The sequence below is a fragment of the Phalacrocorax aristotelis genome, chromosome Z (genome assembly GCF_949628215.1).
Source record: "Phalacrocorax aristotelis chromosome Z, bGulAri2.1, whole genome shotgun sequence".
In the NCBI taxonomy this organism is placed as follows: Eukaryota; Metazoa; Chordata; class Aves; order Suliformes; family Phalacrocoracidae; genus Phalacrocorax; species Phalacrocorax aristotelis.
Genome location: NC_134311.1, coordinates 1,983,029 through 2,000,677, shown reverse-complemented (window position 1 = coordinate 2,000,677; position 17,649 = coordinate 1,983,029). Strand labels below are relative to the sequence as shown.

At 36.4% G+C, this 17,649-nt stretch overlaps 1 protein-coding gene across 4 annotated transcripts in view; it reads right to left on the bottom strand.

Annotated features, from left to right (window-relative positions):
• KIAA0825 (KIAA0825 ortholog) overlaps positions 1–17,649 on the bottom strand; it is a 243,686-nt gene that overhangs the window by 94,219 nt on the left and 131,818 nt on the right. For all 4 annotated transcript variants that reach the window (XM_075079976.1, XM_075079979.1, XM_075079977.1 and 1 more), the window contains one exon: positions 17,178–17,272. In XM_075079976.1, the coding sequence (XP_074936077.1) occupies positions 17,178–17,272 (95 nt within the window). The remainder of the gene's footprint in view (positions 1–17,177; positions 17,273–17,649) is intronic.

Here is a 17,649-nt window from a genome sequence, read left to right as displayed (position 1 = left end):
GCTACACCAATAACATTCAGTGAGTTCAAAGCTCATCTATTTTTTATGGAAATCTTACAACCTGCTAGTTAAATTAAAGGTTAAATATACATAAAGTCTCAGAACAAAACACAAAGTATTCCATATGTATGTAGCTCATAGGCAGAGTACACAAACGCACACGTATATAAATCTATCTCTGTTTAAAAACCCATGACCAAAGAACCCCTCAACTGTCACCCAAAGACTTCAAAGGTAGATTTAAAGAATTTGATATCTGTGAATTATTATGCAACTATGTATAGTAAGTTAGGAACTCACTGTTAAGAACTCCACTGACATCACAATTATAAAAGACAAATGTCATCAAAATCATAATCGGAGATAAAGGCATGCTTGCTTCCATACGTCAGTTCTCAAGAAGCATTTTACCTGGTTAGAGGGAAGTCTAGGACCTATTTAACTTGTGTTATTACAATTATGCAAATACATATATGCATAACTATATCACTAATTTATTTTTCTCTATATAACATGGGGAAGCAGAAAGTAAGTTTACACACACGTTCAGTATAAACTCAATCAACATTTTGAACATCTTCAACATTTGAATAAACAAAATTTATATATTTATGTTTTTTGTGTGTGTGGTGTACGCATATACCTGAGCAAGAGAAATTAGCATGAATCATACAAAGCTAATTCAAATCCAGTCTTAGCAACAAAGATTGCACATTTCCACATACAACACAAACACACAGGGACACACATTTATTTTATTTTTTAAGAATAATCATAATTGAATTAGAATGATGCATGTTCTGTATTTTATCTTGACAGCTTCTGTATACTCAGGCAGAGCCCATTAAACACAAGCGTACACCAGGTTACTTGTTGAATAATGTATTTCAAGTACTTAAAATTGCTAGGGATTTGACTAAGATCTGCACATGAATACATATTTTGGACTTAATTTTCTGCACTGGCATTTCTTCAGCTGAATATACTTCAAATTCTGCAATGAACTCAGTTAATATTAGGCTTTTCCAGGACATAACAAAGGTAATAACACTATCTTTACAATATAAACTTTATGACATTATGAATAAAACTGACAAGTGTAAAATTTGATCCATAAACTGAGTGATATACTTATGTTAATTTACCTTTTAAAAGATATTATGTGTTGCTCAGTTTTTTTGACAGGGCTTCCATTCATACTGAAGACATGTTGAAAAACACTATATTTTCTCTCAATAAGGAAAATCACTTTATCCACTATCATTCTCATTCTGTCTCAATAAAAAATCAATCATCAAATACTTGTTTCCAAGTTCTACTTGTTAAACTGCCAATTTATGCATACTGTTCAACTCAGCTCAAATTCTTTCAAGACTACTTGTTATTCCTTTTAATGTTTTTTTATAGTATTCAACTTTTAAAAGAACAAGGAGAAAATAAAACTATACACATATAACAATTTATACACTTAGAAGTTTGTGATCTGATGAGGTTCAAAACCTTAATTTTTATAAGAAAAAAACAAAACTATATCTTTTATCTGTTTTTCAGAGTAATAAAGGTCTGATTGATCCCACCGACTAAGGCAATTGCATCGGTTGTCTAAATGGTAGTAACATCAATGTCAGATATGTGGTTATCTTTTCATCTTGGCCTATTCTCAAATGTAAAAATCAAATGTTTGAAGGACATTTCACTGACCTGTTATGGCCTCTGCAACTCTTAAACACAATACTACTATTCCTCATATAAGTGCCACATTTTGGATAAAAAAACACTTCATCAATGATGCCTTTGCGACATCTGGCGGTCCTTACTATACATAAACTTTAGGTTTGTTTCTTTGTTGGGTGCTTTCAGTTGCCGTTGGGTACTTTTAGTATATTATTTTTATTTAATTTATTTTTTTATTTGCAAACCTACCAGTATGTGAAACTTTAGTCCAAAAGGCTTTGATACCCCCTAGCGGGGGGACAAAAGCAATCTAGTCTGCAAAAACACAACGAGGTCTACCATGAATCCATATGGAGCAAAAGGTCACAAATCTTGAGATGCAGTGACATCATGACAATAAGACACTTTTGAGACAGAAGCTGGCTCATTTTGAATATAAAAAGGACACTGATCAAATTCTCCCACACATTTACAACTATAGAGAAAAATAAGCATGCAAAGACCTCGATACAGATGCTTAACAGAGGAGAGTTAAAGCATACCTTTAGTTTTTGCAATTATAAGATGCCACTGAGAACTTGACAAGCCTGCTTCAGAAGATATAAAAGCTTTATTTTAATGTTATTATCAGATGCTGAGAAAATGTCATTAAAGAAAAAAACCACTCCGTTCACAGGGTGCGCACTCCCTGTAACACCCCAGCTCTTTTAAAATTAATTCAGTTATACCGAAGCTTGTTCTACATGTTTCTATCTTATTATTTATCATTCCAATAAACTATGAGAAAAGTATTTTAAGCAACAGAAGAATTATCCTCCTCTCTTCATCCGTCTTCCTAAGCTATTTCAGTGCATTAGGAAAAACTCATTCTGATTCCTTTATTACATTAACCGCAGGAATATTTGACATCAACTTTGTGAAACTGTGACTTTGCTAATTCTTAGCCCAGCGGGAGGAACTAGTATGTTGTTTAAACTCTATTTTTTACTTGCTCTAACAATTAACATTCCAAAACAATAGATGGTACAATAACCATAAGATTAAATGTATATTACTAAATATTTTTCTTTTAAAATAAAAAGAAAAAAGCCAACAGAATGTTTTCTTCAGCTGAAAACGAAGCACTTCAAAATATATTCCTTGTGATATGGGGATCACTTTAAATTCGTTTTGCTGCCTCATGGTAAGTATTCACTTAAACACTTTACTGTTCTGAAACCAGTAACGCAGTATCTTGTAGGGACATAGGTTTGTCCTCGTATGAACAGATAAGTAGTGTGTGTTACCGACAGTCAAGAACAATTTCTAATACATCATAACAGAACCAAATTGAAAAAAGTCATCTCTCAAAACTGCTCTTGGGACCGACAAGATTTAATGGATAGTCTAACGGTATAGTTCACTGTTGTCTGATTTTACAGAATACAAGAGTACTGCACCCTCAGAATACCTAGCAGGCCCCATAAAAGCTATCATTCGACTTCTAATTTTTTAAATTTCTACAGCCTGTATTTTCAGTGTACTTACATGGACAAAATACAGACCACATACTGTGGGGCAGGCAAATGGTTGTTTGCAAACCATAGATATACAACCACAAGACAAATAGATGGCCAAAGAAACTCTGCTAATTCCAAGTAGTCTCATTCTCAGCCCCAGAACTGCAAACACACAATATAGTCTAACATGTTGAATTTCAGTTATTGTATTGAATTCACACAGACAACTCATTAGATTACGGATATGTATAAGCTGTTTCAGGATTATGTTTTATTATGGAATAAAAAGATTAATCACTCATTAATCCCCATGTAGGAAAATTCTGCATGTGACAGCAAAGACAGATTAAAATGAGAAAACTAAATTAGACAAAATTAAGAAAACACAGTAGAAAGTGTCATGAAAAGGCCATCATGAAAAGAAAGTGTTCTCTCCTCATCACTGTAAATGAGACTGTTGACACGAAAAGAAGACAAATACATTTAGGATTGGTAGGAGCTGTGGAGCCAGCATTATAAAATTCAGGAGTAATACAAAAATGAACTGAAAACCAAATCAGCCATCACTCCATATTCTACAAACATCTATAAATACTCAGAGGAGAAAAAGGGAGACACTCCACCTCACCTCCTCCCCTGATAAAAAAAAGGTACTACAGAATCATAATGGAATGGTTCACGGTATTGGGAGACAGAATACTTACCTATAAGCTACATAGAATAGACTGATTATGTTAAAAAGATGAACATACAGTGATAAATATAACAAATTTCACAAATATAAAACCATTTAGGTAAAACTACGTAGACAGACCTCTAGAATACACATATGTTTCTAGAGCTATCATACCAAATTGAGATTTACGAAGAAGGGTATTTATTACCCAAAAAGAATCAAACCAAAGTCCATGGTATTTAGAATGACTTTAGGTATTTTCATATGAAATGGTCCAATAATATAGTGGTAAATAGTTCAGAAATACAATTTCCACACTTTCAGGGATTATTTTGTGGAAGAATTGGTTGCACGGCAAATAAAACGAAAAGCTGTTGTTAATATAATCTAATTAAATACAAGAAGCTGAAATAAAAATTAAAACAGCTGAGACCTAAGCAGTGGAGATTGTACTATAATACAATTCCATCTTCTGCAGGAGGAAAAAATTCATCACTCTTAGTTTCAGTAGATGATACGTATTATGCACCATCAACAGACTGGAGGTCAGAAGACTTTAAACTGAAGACCTAAAACTGTAGCAATTTATCAAGGACAGAGGGAGCACACATGAGTTTCTGAGAATTTAAGAACAAAAATAATTCTTAGAAGTACAAGAAATAATAAGATTGATTTCTTTTCAAATAGGAAATGTTTGGGGCTTTTTTTTTTTTAATAGGGCTGGAAAATGGCTTGTCAAAAAATGGAAATAAATTGATAGAAGTATTCAAAGATCATGGTATAAGGAACATAGTGTCTGCAAAGGAACTCAATCTGATCTATCAATAAAGTAAGCAACAAATTGACAACATCTATACTTCTACAAGCGTCAGAGCAACTGCTGTAAAATAAATTGAAGCGTGGTCTTAATACCTCAGAATGTTAATTTTCTAACAGAAATGTTTACCAATAATGAAGACACCATGAAAACTATGAAAGCTTCATTACACAAACCTCGTCCCAGCCCCACTACCTTTCCTGGCGAAGAAGTAATAGAGAAAAAGCCTTCCGATTGTCCGTCAGCCATTTTGTTTGAGAGTCAGACCTTTGCCAGCTGACTGTCACTGAACCTTTCCTGCTCAGAAAATTATAGCCTGAAGGTGGTTAACTCAGCGGTTGGTATCAAACCATTCTGCTGCGAGCATGATGTTGGAGAATAACTTGAGAATATCTGAATGTCATATATCACCTTGTTCTATGACAATTTTGGGTGGACGTTTAGAAAGACAGAGGTCAATGATCTCTTTATGACACAGAGAGAACAACTGTCCAGGGAATTGCTGCTGTATCTGTCACCTACAGTCATTCCTTGAGACATTGTTAGGCTGTCTGCAGGTATTGGCAAAAGTGAGTAGAACCGTTCTCTGTAAGCCTAATACATCCAATTTTGAGAGTGTGTTTAATTTTTCAGTGTCTGATAGTAATTGTAATTATGCCTTTTCCTGGAGAGGTCTCACGTTTGGAATCCCATAAAATGCCATTCTGTTTTTGCTGATCTTCAAGGCACACATGGAAATTTTTAGGAGGTTATTAGAAAGAGGAGAGAGAGATATTTGCTGTGGGCACTGGCTATTTATATTTGGAAGACATATGATTATGTGCCTTTGGCTTGTCTTTGCTTAATGTAGGTTGATGCTTCAACTAACGTTGAGTAGAGTTGGGGCTGTACCTAAAAAAATGAGCCTGGCTTTAGCCTGAGTCATAAGTGTGATTTATTCTGAAAAGGGAGCTTCTGCTTGTTTTCTCTGAAACCACATTTGGGCGTTGTGGAAGGAGAGAGCTGGTGAACGTTTCAGCTTGTGGCTATAATATAAAACAACTAGAAAAATGACACTTGCAGCAAGCATCAATTCACTTAATGGACAGAGTATATGCTTATCAGATGTTCTGTGATCATCATGAAAGCCCCTTGGTCTCTGGATGAGTTTAAGGTGCTGACTATGACCTAATGAAAGTCATAAATAACCTGTGCCTGGCCTACTGGAGAACTACCTTTCCCTCTGTGACTCGCAGTTGCTTCAGCGCAGCAGAGGCATGCTGGAGAAGAATCTCTTTTCCCAGGAAAAAAAAAAAATAAGAGGAACGTCTACCAGGATAGCTTGATTTCTGTACCCAGGGCCATCAGAGCGCCTGATGACCAGCATGCAAAGAGCCAACATAGCACCACAGATCTTTAATACTGTATTTCTGTATTAAGGGAAAGTCAGCTCACATTTGAAATTATGGCTTATTTCTTTTGAAACAAAAATGCCTGTAAGGTCACCGCCACATCCTTCTTCTCCAAATTAATGTATTTACTATTCAAATATGGTTCTTTTTGATTGCTAAAATACTGAAAATACTGTATCAAAATTTCTTACACAACAAACTGTTTCTCCACTGAGCTATGCAAGAGAACACCCAACTGTCGGTGCATTCACTTTGAGTGAATATACTAGTAAGTATACTAAATGCTGTTTCTACAGCATGATCTGACTGTCAATCCATATGAAACAATAAATAAAGCAATGTTGAAAATATGAGAGAAATGAAAGATAAATTTACTTTTTAAGAGGAGCTACTACTTAACATTTTTAAAGATTTCTTTTGTACTTGAGAGACAATAAGAAAGCCTTTGATTTTCTATATACCATTTACAGAGATTTAACTATATATCACATAAATGCTTTCAGTTTTTATCCAAATGTGCTGTTAAATTACCCATGTAATTATCCCAAGAGAAATCATTATACTTTTTTATTGTTAATTTCATTAACACTTTAGTGGGAAGAGTTTGGTTGTATTTAAATTCAGCTGTCACAGTCTTTATTAGTACAATTAAAGGGATCATTTCTGTATTATTCTAGAGGGTGTTTTTTTTGTGGGGGTGCTCAATTACTGAGTTAACGCAACAACAGAAAGTTAATAGGCAAAAATATAGGCAATCAGCTATGGTCAAACTTGAAACAAAATACAATTTGCCCTGATCCCAATAGTAAAATCTGTTTTAAAATACTCTGCCATTAAAATGAAATTACAACAGTTCTTTCTAAAATGGGTGACATGACATGACAGCTGTATATACTTTAACAAGCCCTCCAATAACAAGCAGTAGCACTACATCGAGTAATCAGATAAAAATCTGTTACAGATATATCTTAAAGACAGGTATATTCAAATATCTGCTTACAAAGCCTCGTAAAGGCAAAGCAGATATCACTTTTGATATACCACTATTATAATACCTTATTACTTCATCAATAAATGCAGCACCATTGCTTCTTTGCCTTTTGCATGCATTAGTGCTGCTGAGCCAGCAGGCATTATACTTACATGGGGTTCCATTGATTTAAATTGAATAAGACCAAAATAACTTTGCAACTGGCAATCCAGGCATAAAAAAAGTGGAGAATACGGACTGCAAATTAAAATTAATTTCTAAATATGAAGTTCAAAACTAAGACAGATGTGCTAAAGAGGGTAACAGAAGATCAGACTACTTCTATAAGGAAATTCCTCATCCCAGATGAAGGTGGGACACTGCTCTCATCTGCCTCAGATTTTAAAGAATTTTTATTAACTTGAGCACCCATATTTGGAAAAAAATGAGAATTAGGGAGACCAAGGAATTAGCAAATGTAAAAATCCAAGTGAATTCATTCAATCCTCTTTGACAGAGTGAAATTAATTTTTATCTACAGGGAGTTTATCAATTTAAGGATAATCTGGGGGAAAAAATTAATGGGAAGGTATAAGACCTCTGACTAGACTCTCCTTCATTCCAGGGGATCCACAGAATTTAAGAAAGAATGATGTGGAAAATTGTATGGAGATTTCATTCTTTGGCTTCTTATTACGGGTTTTTCCCATCAGTGCAGGTGAAAAATCCAGTGCAGGTAGATTAAATAATAAAACCTTATAAATCATTTCACTTTAAACGTTTTATGACTTTCGGTCTACATTGCAGCACTACAGCATAGCTGAATCTTTGTTCCAGATAATTTTTGTATTAGAGGAAAGGACTGGAAAATCATAAAGAAAATGGCCATTCATTTATATGCAGAAAAGCCCTATATTAATACTTTCTGTTAAAGCTTTTGTGCACATTTTACAGGTACACAATTGTACAATATTAAAACTCTTTACTGTGTTCCCATTTAAATGAACTTGTTATTGTATTAAAAGGAGCAAAAGATGAAAACAGTACCAGGTTTTTCTTTTGTTTTTTTTTTTTTAAACTGATAGTACTCCTTGGAAAAAAAAACCAAATATTTTTGTTGTTTTTATTTTTTTTTTTTAAAAAAAGGAAACATTCCAGGGTTGTGTTTTTCAACTAAAATGGAAAGACAAAAGTTTAAGAATGTTTATAGATGTGCCTAGTTTAACAGTTTTATGTGTTGGATGTGACTTTCACAGTCTGTTGGCAGTTTGCAGGCAAGCCATCACACCTGTGACTTGGTTGTTGATTAATGAGTCTTTCAATTCATCGCTACCATCTGAAGAAGGGCCGTGGCCTTTCTAAGCTTCACTGGTTTATTCGCCTTCAACTGTAGTCCTACCAAGGTATCTTCCATAAAGAAAATCACACCTGGATAAGGCTAATGAAAACCTCAATATGTCATTTTCTAGACAAGTCAAAAAGCATGTAAAACTAGACAAAAGATGTATTCAAGCAACATGAATGCAGTTTTGTCATAACCTGTCAATCTAAAGACTAACATAAAAAAGCTTTCTTCAATGACATTTTCCAGTGTCAACTATTAGAATGACAATTCTGAATTCCCTCTTTGCTACATGATGCAGGATGCATAATGGTTTCCCTCTCTTCACAAAGACTAAATTTTGTTGTTAGATCCCAGAAAGAAGTTTACAGGGGGAAAAAGCAACAAACAGCTTTTTCCAGGCCGTATTATCAGTCAGCATCAGAAACCTCCAAACCGCTGTGTCCATGCAGTTTTAAGCTGCCTGCTCACTTCACGGAACCTATTAAGAGCACACGCGAAACTGCCCAACTCTGCTCTATCTTCAAAATTGTATCAGGATTACAAAACTTTCAAGGGCGTTTTGACTTTGACAGCTGGGCCTGGGGAAGAGGCCATAAGATTCTTGGGACTTATCATCCTGTCTGAAACAATTAGCTGTTGAGTCAGGGTAAGCCAGGCAGGACAGAGGAAGTTCATCCAGGAAAGGCACATGGGAATGCCAATAACCTGGGGGAAAGCTGTAGCTCTGAGAGAGAGCGATTACAGCTTTGAAGGTCTGTAATCTCCACAGTAGCAGCCACCCATCCTTACCACTTGCTTTGTGGTAGCAACAGCAAATGTTTTGAGGTCAGGAGAAAGCACATAGTTGTTCCTCATCTCCTTTGGAGGAAAACTCATGGGCCTACCACCTCCTAAGAAGACCACAAGGTAATTCAAATTAGCTAAGCAGTTAAGTATAAATCTGAGCCACCTCCCCTTTGTTGCCACCTAGGGCTGTGCACATCAACAGTTCCTGCACATCAAACACTGTATGGTAGCTTTTGTAGATTAAAATTTACTCAACCAGCTAGGTTCTACCCTTGGCTTTGCTACAGACTATTTCTGCAATAGAGAAGAAACCTTAAAGGTTTCTTAAAGGACCTTAAAGGTCCTTAAAGGACCAGATTTTCTATCTGTTAACTTTAGTATTAATACTTCCCGCCTCTACCTTGCAGGGTATTCGCATGCCTCAACTCATTTCAGCTTGCAAAGAAATTAAGATTCCTGTATGGAAATTGAATTACTTCGCATTTCTTGCGCTTTGCTGAAAATCCATTATCTAAAAGAAGGAGAATGAAGAAACAATGGGTTGGTGGGCAAAACAGACTTAGCTTGTTGGCTTGTTTCTTGTAGTGTCTTCCTTTGTAGGTGTAGCAAGAAAGCCTACAGGTGAGATGAGTAGCTAAGCCAGCGTGTACATTAGGGTAGTCAGTACTCTGCATGCATTAATACATATTTAGAGCTTTTGTACACACTCATGATCGCTATATATCTATTAAGAATGAAAACTTGGATCAGAAAGGCTCAGAAAAAGGAAGAAGAAAAGAACAGATAAGAAGACAAACATCATTATCTCCACTTAAGAATCCTCAGTGAGCAACAGGATGTGAGACAGAGTTGAAAGGAAGGCAAATTATTTGCAGACGAAAGGAAGTATCAATTTTTAAGGAAAGTCAGCCAGGTCATGGAATGCCAATCACCAGGTTAATTAGACAATGACATAAAATGTCAAAGTGTCACACTTCCAAATAATGCTTCATGGTTGCAGTATAGAAAAATATCTAGTTACAATGAAAAGCTACATACGTTTAAAGAAACCAGTGAAACATGAATTCTAACAATAAATGCATATATGCATTATTAACACTAATACATTGTCTTTACTTAGCAATTTTTTTTCATCAAAATATATCAAAGGACATAAAAATGTGGACAAATGTTTCCTAATTTTAAATGGGGAAACATTATGAGAAGAATGGGGTTTAGCTCACAGGCCTATGCTCTAGCCAATAAGCTGTGCTTAACACACTTTTGAATGCCAATACTGTTTTTTAAAAAATGTTTTCTAGATTGAGCAATAGAAATAGCACCATATTAGAATGAAACCTTATTTAAGCAATTTTATAGTTGTTACTTCAAAGAGAGCTGATAAGTACATACTTCCATACCCTATGTAGGCACAGGCCTCATCATAAAGGACTTCCAAGTATTAAAAAGGAGCTCATGTTAACTAAGGTTAACTGGGATATGGCAGCCCCTTCCCTTTTAGCATCTTTTGCTGGGGAATGTTGTTTTATTCATAGGATTCATCAACATGTCTACAGGAGAGAGAGACTGCTAACAACCAGAAAAGTCTAAAGTGTACTGCATATGGAAAGTCTCACCTTTAGCCTCACTTACGTGTGAAATTCATGCTATAACTGTATACATAATAGTGGCTGGAGTGGCATTCAAGCAGTACGTAATACAGGGAACTGTCTTCCCTCTTGCTTACTGATCTCCATGCTGCCACCAGTGCTTTAAAACTGCCAGGCAGGGAACTAAGCCTACTTCTGACAGATCCTTTCAGGTCAGAGCACAGTTTCATTAGCTATGTCAGCAGAGGATAAGCAGGTGGAGGATAATCCCTCTGTTGACGGATGTGACATATACCTTGTTATTGACCAACTCATTTATGGAAAAGGGTCCTTGCTTATCCAGAAAGGTCAAAGTCAGATTTTCCTCAAAATCCCAGTGGCTTTTCTTTGGTACATCCAGCAGTAGAGTCTAAACCTGACTCTGTGATCAACCAAGAGATATGCAATAATGGGTTAATACCTTTCACCTGGTTCTTTTGATACAGGAACAATGGGATACAGTCTTTCATAGCCTCCCATGCCTTTTAGAACGTCTGTTCTCACATGCATTATAAGGGCATCCATTATAGTCTTACCAAGCAGGTGGTGATTACTGCAGTATTAATAGCTTCCCAGTTCTTCACCAACACATCATTAATAGTTGACTTGTAGCCGTAACAGCAACATGGATTTCCAATACCCAGCAATTTGGATACAAAAGGTCTAGGAGCACCTGCAGTTTAGAAGAAGGACTGACACATCCAGAAGTACACCAGACGTAACACTGGCATCCTCTGCCATTCAGATATGGTCTCTGTCTTGGCACTGTGCCAGTGACTGCTCTTCCACCATTTGTTTCTCCTCTGAGGAAAATTGTAAAAGAACTTCCTACCTTTTCAAATCCTTCGTATTTTCACTCATTACTCAGATTTGGGCTTTTGTAGAGTTGCATAAAAAAACCTCTCACAGACAACAAAGTACATGCAGTTTGCTGACATTCTTTTCAATTTCAGAACTACATAATACATTTTACCATGTGTTGATAAACTGGATTTTAAAAAGAGCATTTTCTGGATATCTAGATAATCAACAACACAATGAATATAAACATTTTCTATAAATAGTTCACCATATGGCTACCATTATCAACAGATGGCGTCTGTGTATCCACTGGAATATACAAAAGCTATGCAGATTTTGCCCTGCAATCATTCAAAATTCTAAACAAGAATTTTTAACTTAATTTCAGTTTTATTAAGCGGAATCAATGGCAAAACGTGTAATTCTGTCACCTAACTCTTGTACAGGGAACAAATGCCACAACTACATTAACAAATTTATTTGCAAAAGGCAAGTAGACCGTCCTCACCCGATACAGTCAAAAGGATTTAAAAAAAAAGAGGTACCAGGTACAAGACCAGCTTCCACAGCATAAAGAGATCTTAATCTTAGGGCAGCACGCTGCTGCCAAGGATAATTTTTGCCTTCCTAAAAAGCAGTTTCACTTGCAAATGTAGGTTGTCAGATGGAATGCTGTCTGGACTATGTTAGGAAAAATTCCAGAGTCCGAAGAACGTGAGACTTCATGTGTGTTTTACAGAAAACATTACTAGAAAGCCTACATACTTTATCCAGTTTTAGTAGAAAACAAACATTATTTTTTTATAGTTTCCTTAAAGCCAATACATAAATAATTCCAGGTTTTCTGCTCTGCTTTGAGAAGCTGCTGGGTAATTGAGAATATTTATCAAAGGAACACATGACTGGAAGTAAACCACTTGGTCTACCCTGGTTCAACTTAAAACTACTTAAACTCATATCACTGTGCAAACACTTTCTGGAACTCTTCTTGAGCTACACTGGCTTATCTCTTGGAAATCATTATCCAATTTCCAGTCCAGACCTTTTTCATGGTAGTTCTTATCCACTTGAACAAATACTGGCTACAACTTGTATAATTTTTCTGACCTGGTACTGTTTCTCACCTGATGCATTTATGGTAAACCAACATTTTCCCCCCTCAGTTATTAAGTTGTTATGGTTCCTATTCTTAAGATCTTGTACCTGACCGTCATTGGCTTTGGCCGTCATGAGTTCTCTGTTCCTGCAGCTCCCGGAGTGCTCCTGCTCGCACACGCTCCCCCACATCATTCCAACCAAATCACTACTTATTGCCCTGCACTGGCACCAGTGCTCCATGAAACTTCTCTGAGCACAGAGGAGGGAATCCTGACCTCAGAACAGCAAATTACTGCAATACTGGAGAATGGCTTCATGTGTTACAAAAGTGGCTGGGTTGTTTCTCATAATTAGAGTGAGTGGAATGTAGTTATTCTTTATAGTAATGTATTTGATGCACCCAGAAGTCCTGTAGAACTGCAGAAGGGAGGTCACATCTCAAAACCCAGCAAAATATTAATAAAATGGTGTACAAGCTGCTGAGATACTTCTCTGAAAAGAAATGATCAGAAAGTATTTAACTAATACAAGAACAGTAATGTATAGTACCGTGTTTTGGGTTTGTGCCTCAGTGTTGGAAACACACCAGCTTTTTGGCCACTGCTGAGCAGTGCTTGCACAGCGCCAGGGCCTTTCCTTTTCCCCGCTCTCCCCACAGCAAGGGGGCTGGTGTGTGCAAGAAGCTGGGAGGGGGCACAGCTGGACCCCACCTGGCCCAAGGGATATTCCATGCCATATAAACGTCGTGCTCAGCAATAACAGCTGGGGAAAGGGGGAGGAAGGGGGATGTTTGGAGTGATGGAGTTTGCCTTCCCAAGTGTCCACTATGTCACCAACTTGTTGGGGTGGTGAAACCCTGGCCCAGGTTGCCCAGAGAGGTGGTTGATGCCCCATCCCTGGACACATCCCAGGTCAGGCTGGACGGGGCTCTGAGCGACCTGCTCTAGTTGCAGATGTCCCTGCTCACTGCAGGGGGTTGGACTAGATGGCCTCTAAAGGTCCCTCCCAACCCAAATCATTCTGCGATTCATTCCATGATTCTATGTGTGATGAAGCCCTGCTTTCCAAGAAGCGGCTGGACGTGTGCCTTCTAATGGGAAGCAGTGAATGAATTCCTTATTTTGCTTTGCTTGCGTGTGCTGCTTTGCTTCACTTATTAAACTGTCTTCATCTGAACCCATGAGTTTTCTCACCTTTGCTCTTCCAGTTCTCCCTCCCATCCCGTTGCAGGGGGAGTAAGCAACCAGCTGTATGGACACTTAGCGGCTGGCCGGGGTCAACTCACACAGTCACTAAAGTGTTTTCAAATGTGATAATATGCACAGAGCCAGGGGCCAGACAGTTAAGAAGAAGAGATCATAGTTAATACTATAAGCTGCAGAAACAGTTTCAACATGCTGATTTAGCTGGACAACAACAATTTTTCCTTTATGAGCAGGACAGGAATTAAAAGTTGAGTACACGTGAATTAAACAACAACTAAAAGCACGTGGTCTTCTTGTCTAAATATATGTATTAGAGGTAAGGAACTCCCACCTGGTCTTGCAATATCTAAGGATGTACAAGTGAGTGCTAAGATTCGAAAGAGCAGCAGGTATCTGTGTAAGTATGCAGGACATTTTTTAAAACTTGGGTAAATCAAGTACCATAAATTAGCTGAATATTAATGGGTTTATTATTAAAAGATATTATTTCAAGTATAATTGAAAAGTATGTTTTGACTTTTATTCTTGCAGCTCAAACTAGATGTAAAAAAAACAATCAGAGGTAAAACTAGAAAGGAAAGGAATCCATCTATATATTCCCTTTCTTCCTGCAAGGAAAACTTCTTTACAGTTTCTAAAGGTATGAATTGTAAATACAGATAAACATTAAGTTTTCTACGTTACTGCTTACTGCTCAACTTTTCCTGAAAGCGTTTTATATTCAATAACCTTGAAATAAAATATCATTAACCATCCACTCCTTTAATTTTAAAAATTTCCTAAACACCTTTACTTTGAGGATCATCGGAATGGGTGGATTGGATTCACACACTCATGTGGAGCCAAACAATGAGTAGTACACAACAATTCATTCCCTTTTTAACCAGTCCTAAAAGCCTTCTACTTTCCCCTAACCACCAACCAATTAATTTGCCTACCACTTGCTGGCTCTGGGACAATGCTCCCATAACTCTCTCCCACCTAACTCAGTCATTAACTAGGTTAGGGGAGCATTTCCCTTGTAAATGAGTCCCCTAAGCATTTTTACTTTTTTCCACCAAAGAGAGAGCAGAGCATACTTATTTTACTTCACATGCAACAGACAGTATTTCTCTTTAAATAGAAGAAAAAGGAAATAGACCCCAATATCACTGTGAACAGGTAAAAATATCTTTGCGGGCACAGAAGTGACTGATAAGGCAAAACTTTAGCATGTGTCAAAGAAAGGAGTAATTAAAGTATTACAACATTCCACAAACTGTTGGTTCTGATGCTTTTCAAGAGGTGCCCTTAGTTTTGTTTAGCTCATCTCAGGAGGCAAATAGTAGAAACAGAATGGATCCATCATACACAGGAGGTCAAAATAATCACACACCCATTCAGCTTGAACCTTAACTCCTGACCACAGCGAAGGCCGAGATTTATGCAATTTTAGGAAGAAGCATGAAGAACCACCTAGAGATAGGGCCCACTTGAATCATTTCAACCTTACCTGAGTAGCCATGAGCCCAGCTAGAATTAGCCTAGCCAGTTGGAAAACATGAGCAGACGGACTTTAGGTATGCTAAAAATTAAGTCACGTAGAGACAAGCTGTGTTGGAGATGCTGGTTGCTATGGCAGATACTGGAATAGCAATTCTACTTAATGATCACATGGGTTTAAATGATCTGTTGGTCTGTAGAGTGTTTTAAATAATAAATCCATAGACTAATCAGTAATGGCTTGCATAATGTCACTTCTAGATGAGAATTTCCATATCATGTAGAAGGGCAATGGATGGAGACGTTTCAAATTAGGAAGGATGACAACAATTAGGGCACTTATTAAATAAAAAAAAAAAAGATGCAACAATAGATGATATGACAAAGGCACGAAATACAGAGAAGGACAGAGAAGACACATACACGACTTCTTTCTAAACTCTATAAAGAGATCAAAAGAAAAATGAAATGTGTTTCAAGATATCAGAGAAGATGAAATGTCCACAGAAAATGTTCCCTCTGCAAATCACAGCAGTCCTCTCTGCTCCCTTTGGCTCATATTGATGACATCAACATGAAGGGAAGTTCAAGAACCAGCTTGAGTCTAAGACTTTCTATTAGAATCTCTTTTAAAAGGGCAAACTACTCCATTTTTAATGAAGGACAAGTGTTAGCAATCAGCAGGAGAACTATCAAAGAAAAAAAATTAGTACTGAATTGTCTCTGCCATTTAACGTAAAAATGACACTACTGGTACAGACCAGAAAGTCTCTGAAGTCCTGTATTCTGCCTGGTAGTGGGTAACAGAGGACATCACGAGGAGAATTGAATGGCACATATTTGCCAGCATCATTTTTTGTGCAATTGCATTAAAATTTTGGCAAGTAACAATTTGGATGGGGAAAGAATTAATCATAGCACAATTAAGAAAGAACACTAGAAACAGACTGTGCAAATACTCTATATATAAAATGAAGGAAGAATTAAATGTTTAAGACTAACTTCTAGTGATAAATTGAGAAAATGGCATAAAACTATTTTTGACATGTGAATTCACACACTTTTGAAATTGTCACTGTAGCTTCTAAATAGAGAAAAAATTCAGTTTAAAAGATGAATGATATGACCATATCAGATATCACCAGGAGGATTCAGAATTAAGAAGAGAATGTTAAACTTCTTAATTTGCAATATGTATGTTTTCCAGTTTTCACAAGTATATAAAATACCAATTTTTCCCACCTATGATTTTCTGAATTTAAGAAATTGCTAGTTCTGATTTTAACAAGTATCAATGCTGCGTTAAAATATCTGCTTATCAATTAAGCAGTTAAATTTTACAAGTAAAAAAGTGTTAAAATATTAAAATAAGTTCTGTTAGTTAAAAACTATTAAGGAAATGCTTTCTTTTTTCTAGCTACACTTGTCATGGACCTAACTGAATTTAAGATTCATTGCAGCTTGAGTAAACATCCCCTAAGTTCTGTGCTATACAGCTGAAATCTCCCTGAGCAGTATAGGTTTGCAAAAGTTACTTACTTCTTTTTAAAGCACTATTTAAGGGCAATATCAACATATATTCAGGACTCTGACAGAAAGAACCTACCATGTTCCTCAAAATAGGAACTGAAAACCATCTTTGTATGGATCAAATACACTATACAATAAGTAACTCCATTTTAAAATTGCATATCTAAAAATAAATTTATATTTTATACATTTCCTCAATAAAATCTTTGTGTATCGACTATTATGAAGTAAAAAGGACAACAGGAAAGTGCAATTATTTGCCAAAATCCCATTACCTGTGTGCCAGCAGCACCCTGAAGGTCATCTGATTCAGTCCCAAATAACTTGGCAGCAAGTTTGACCAATCCCAGTTCCATTCAGTAATGGTTGACTGTTGATACATGGCAAGAAGCTACTGTTAGTTATTAATCAGTGTTAATATGATCAGTAAATTAAAGCTCCAGCTGTGATATACTAACCAAGAAGGAGGGGGATCTAGAACAAGGACTTAGACAGATGATATCAATCATGTCCACAGAAAAAGGTTTTTATCCCAATAAGACCGCAATTAATTTATAAATCCATTTGGGGATGTAGCCATTATTTATAAAAAGATAAATCAATTTTTTGAACCGTTATTCTTCCAACTGTTAATGGCATTCTGCCCAACCACTTTGTCTGAGAGCTTGACTCTTTGTTTGAAAAGCAAAATAATTGGCAACTTTTTATGTAACAGCAATTTACATTTTCTGTTGTCAGCAAAAAGTT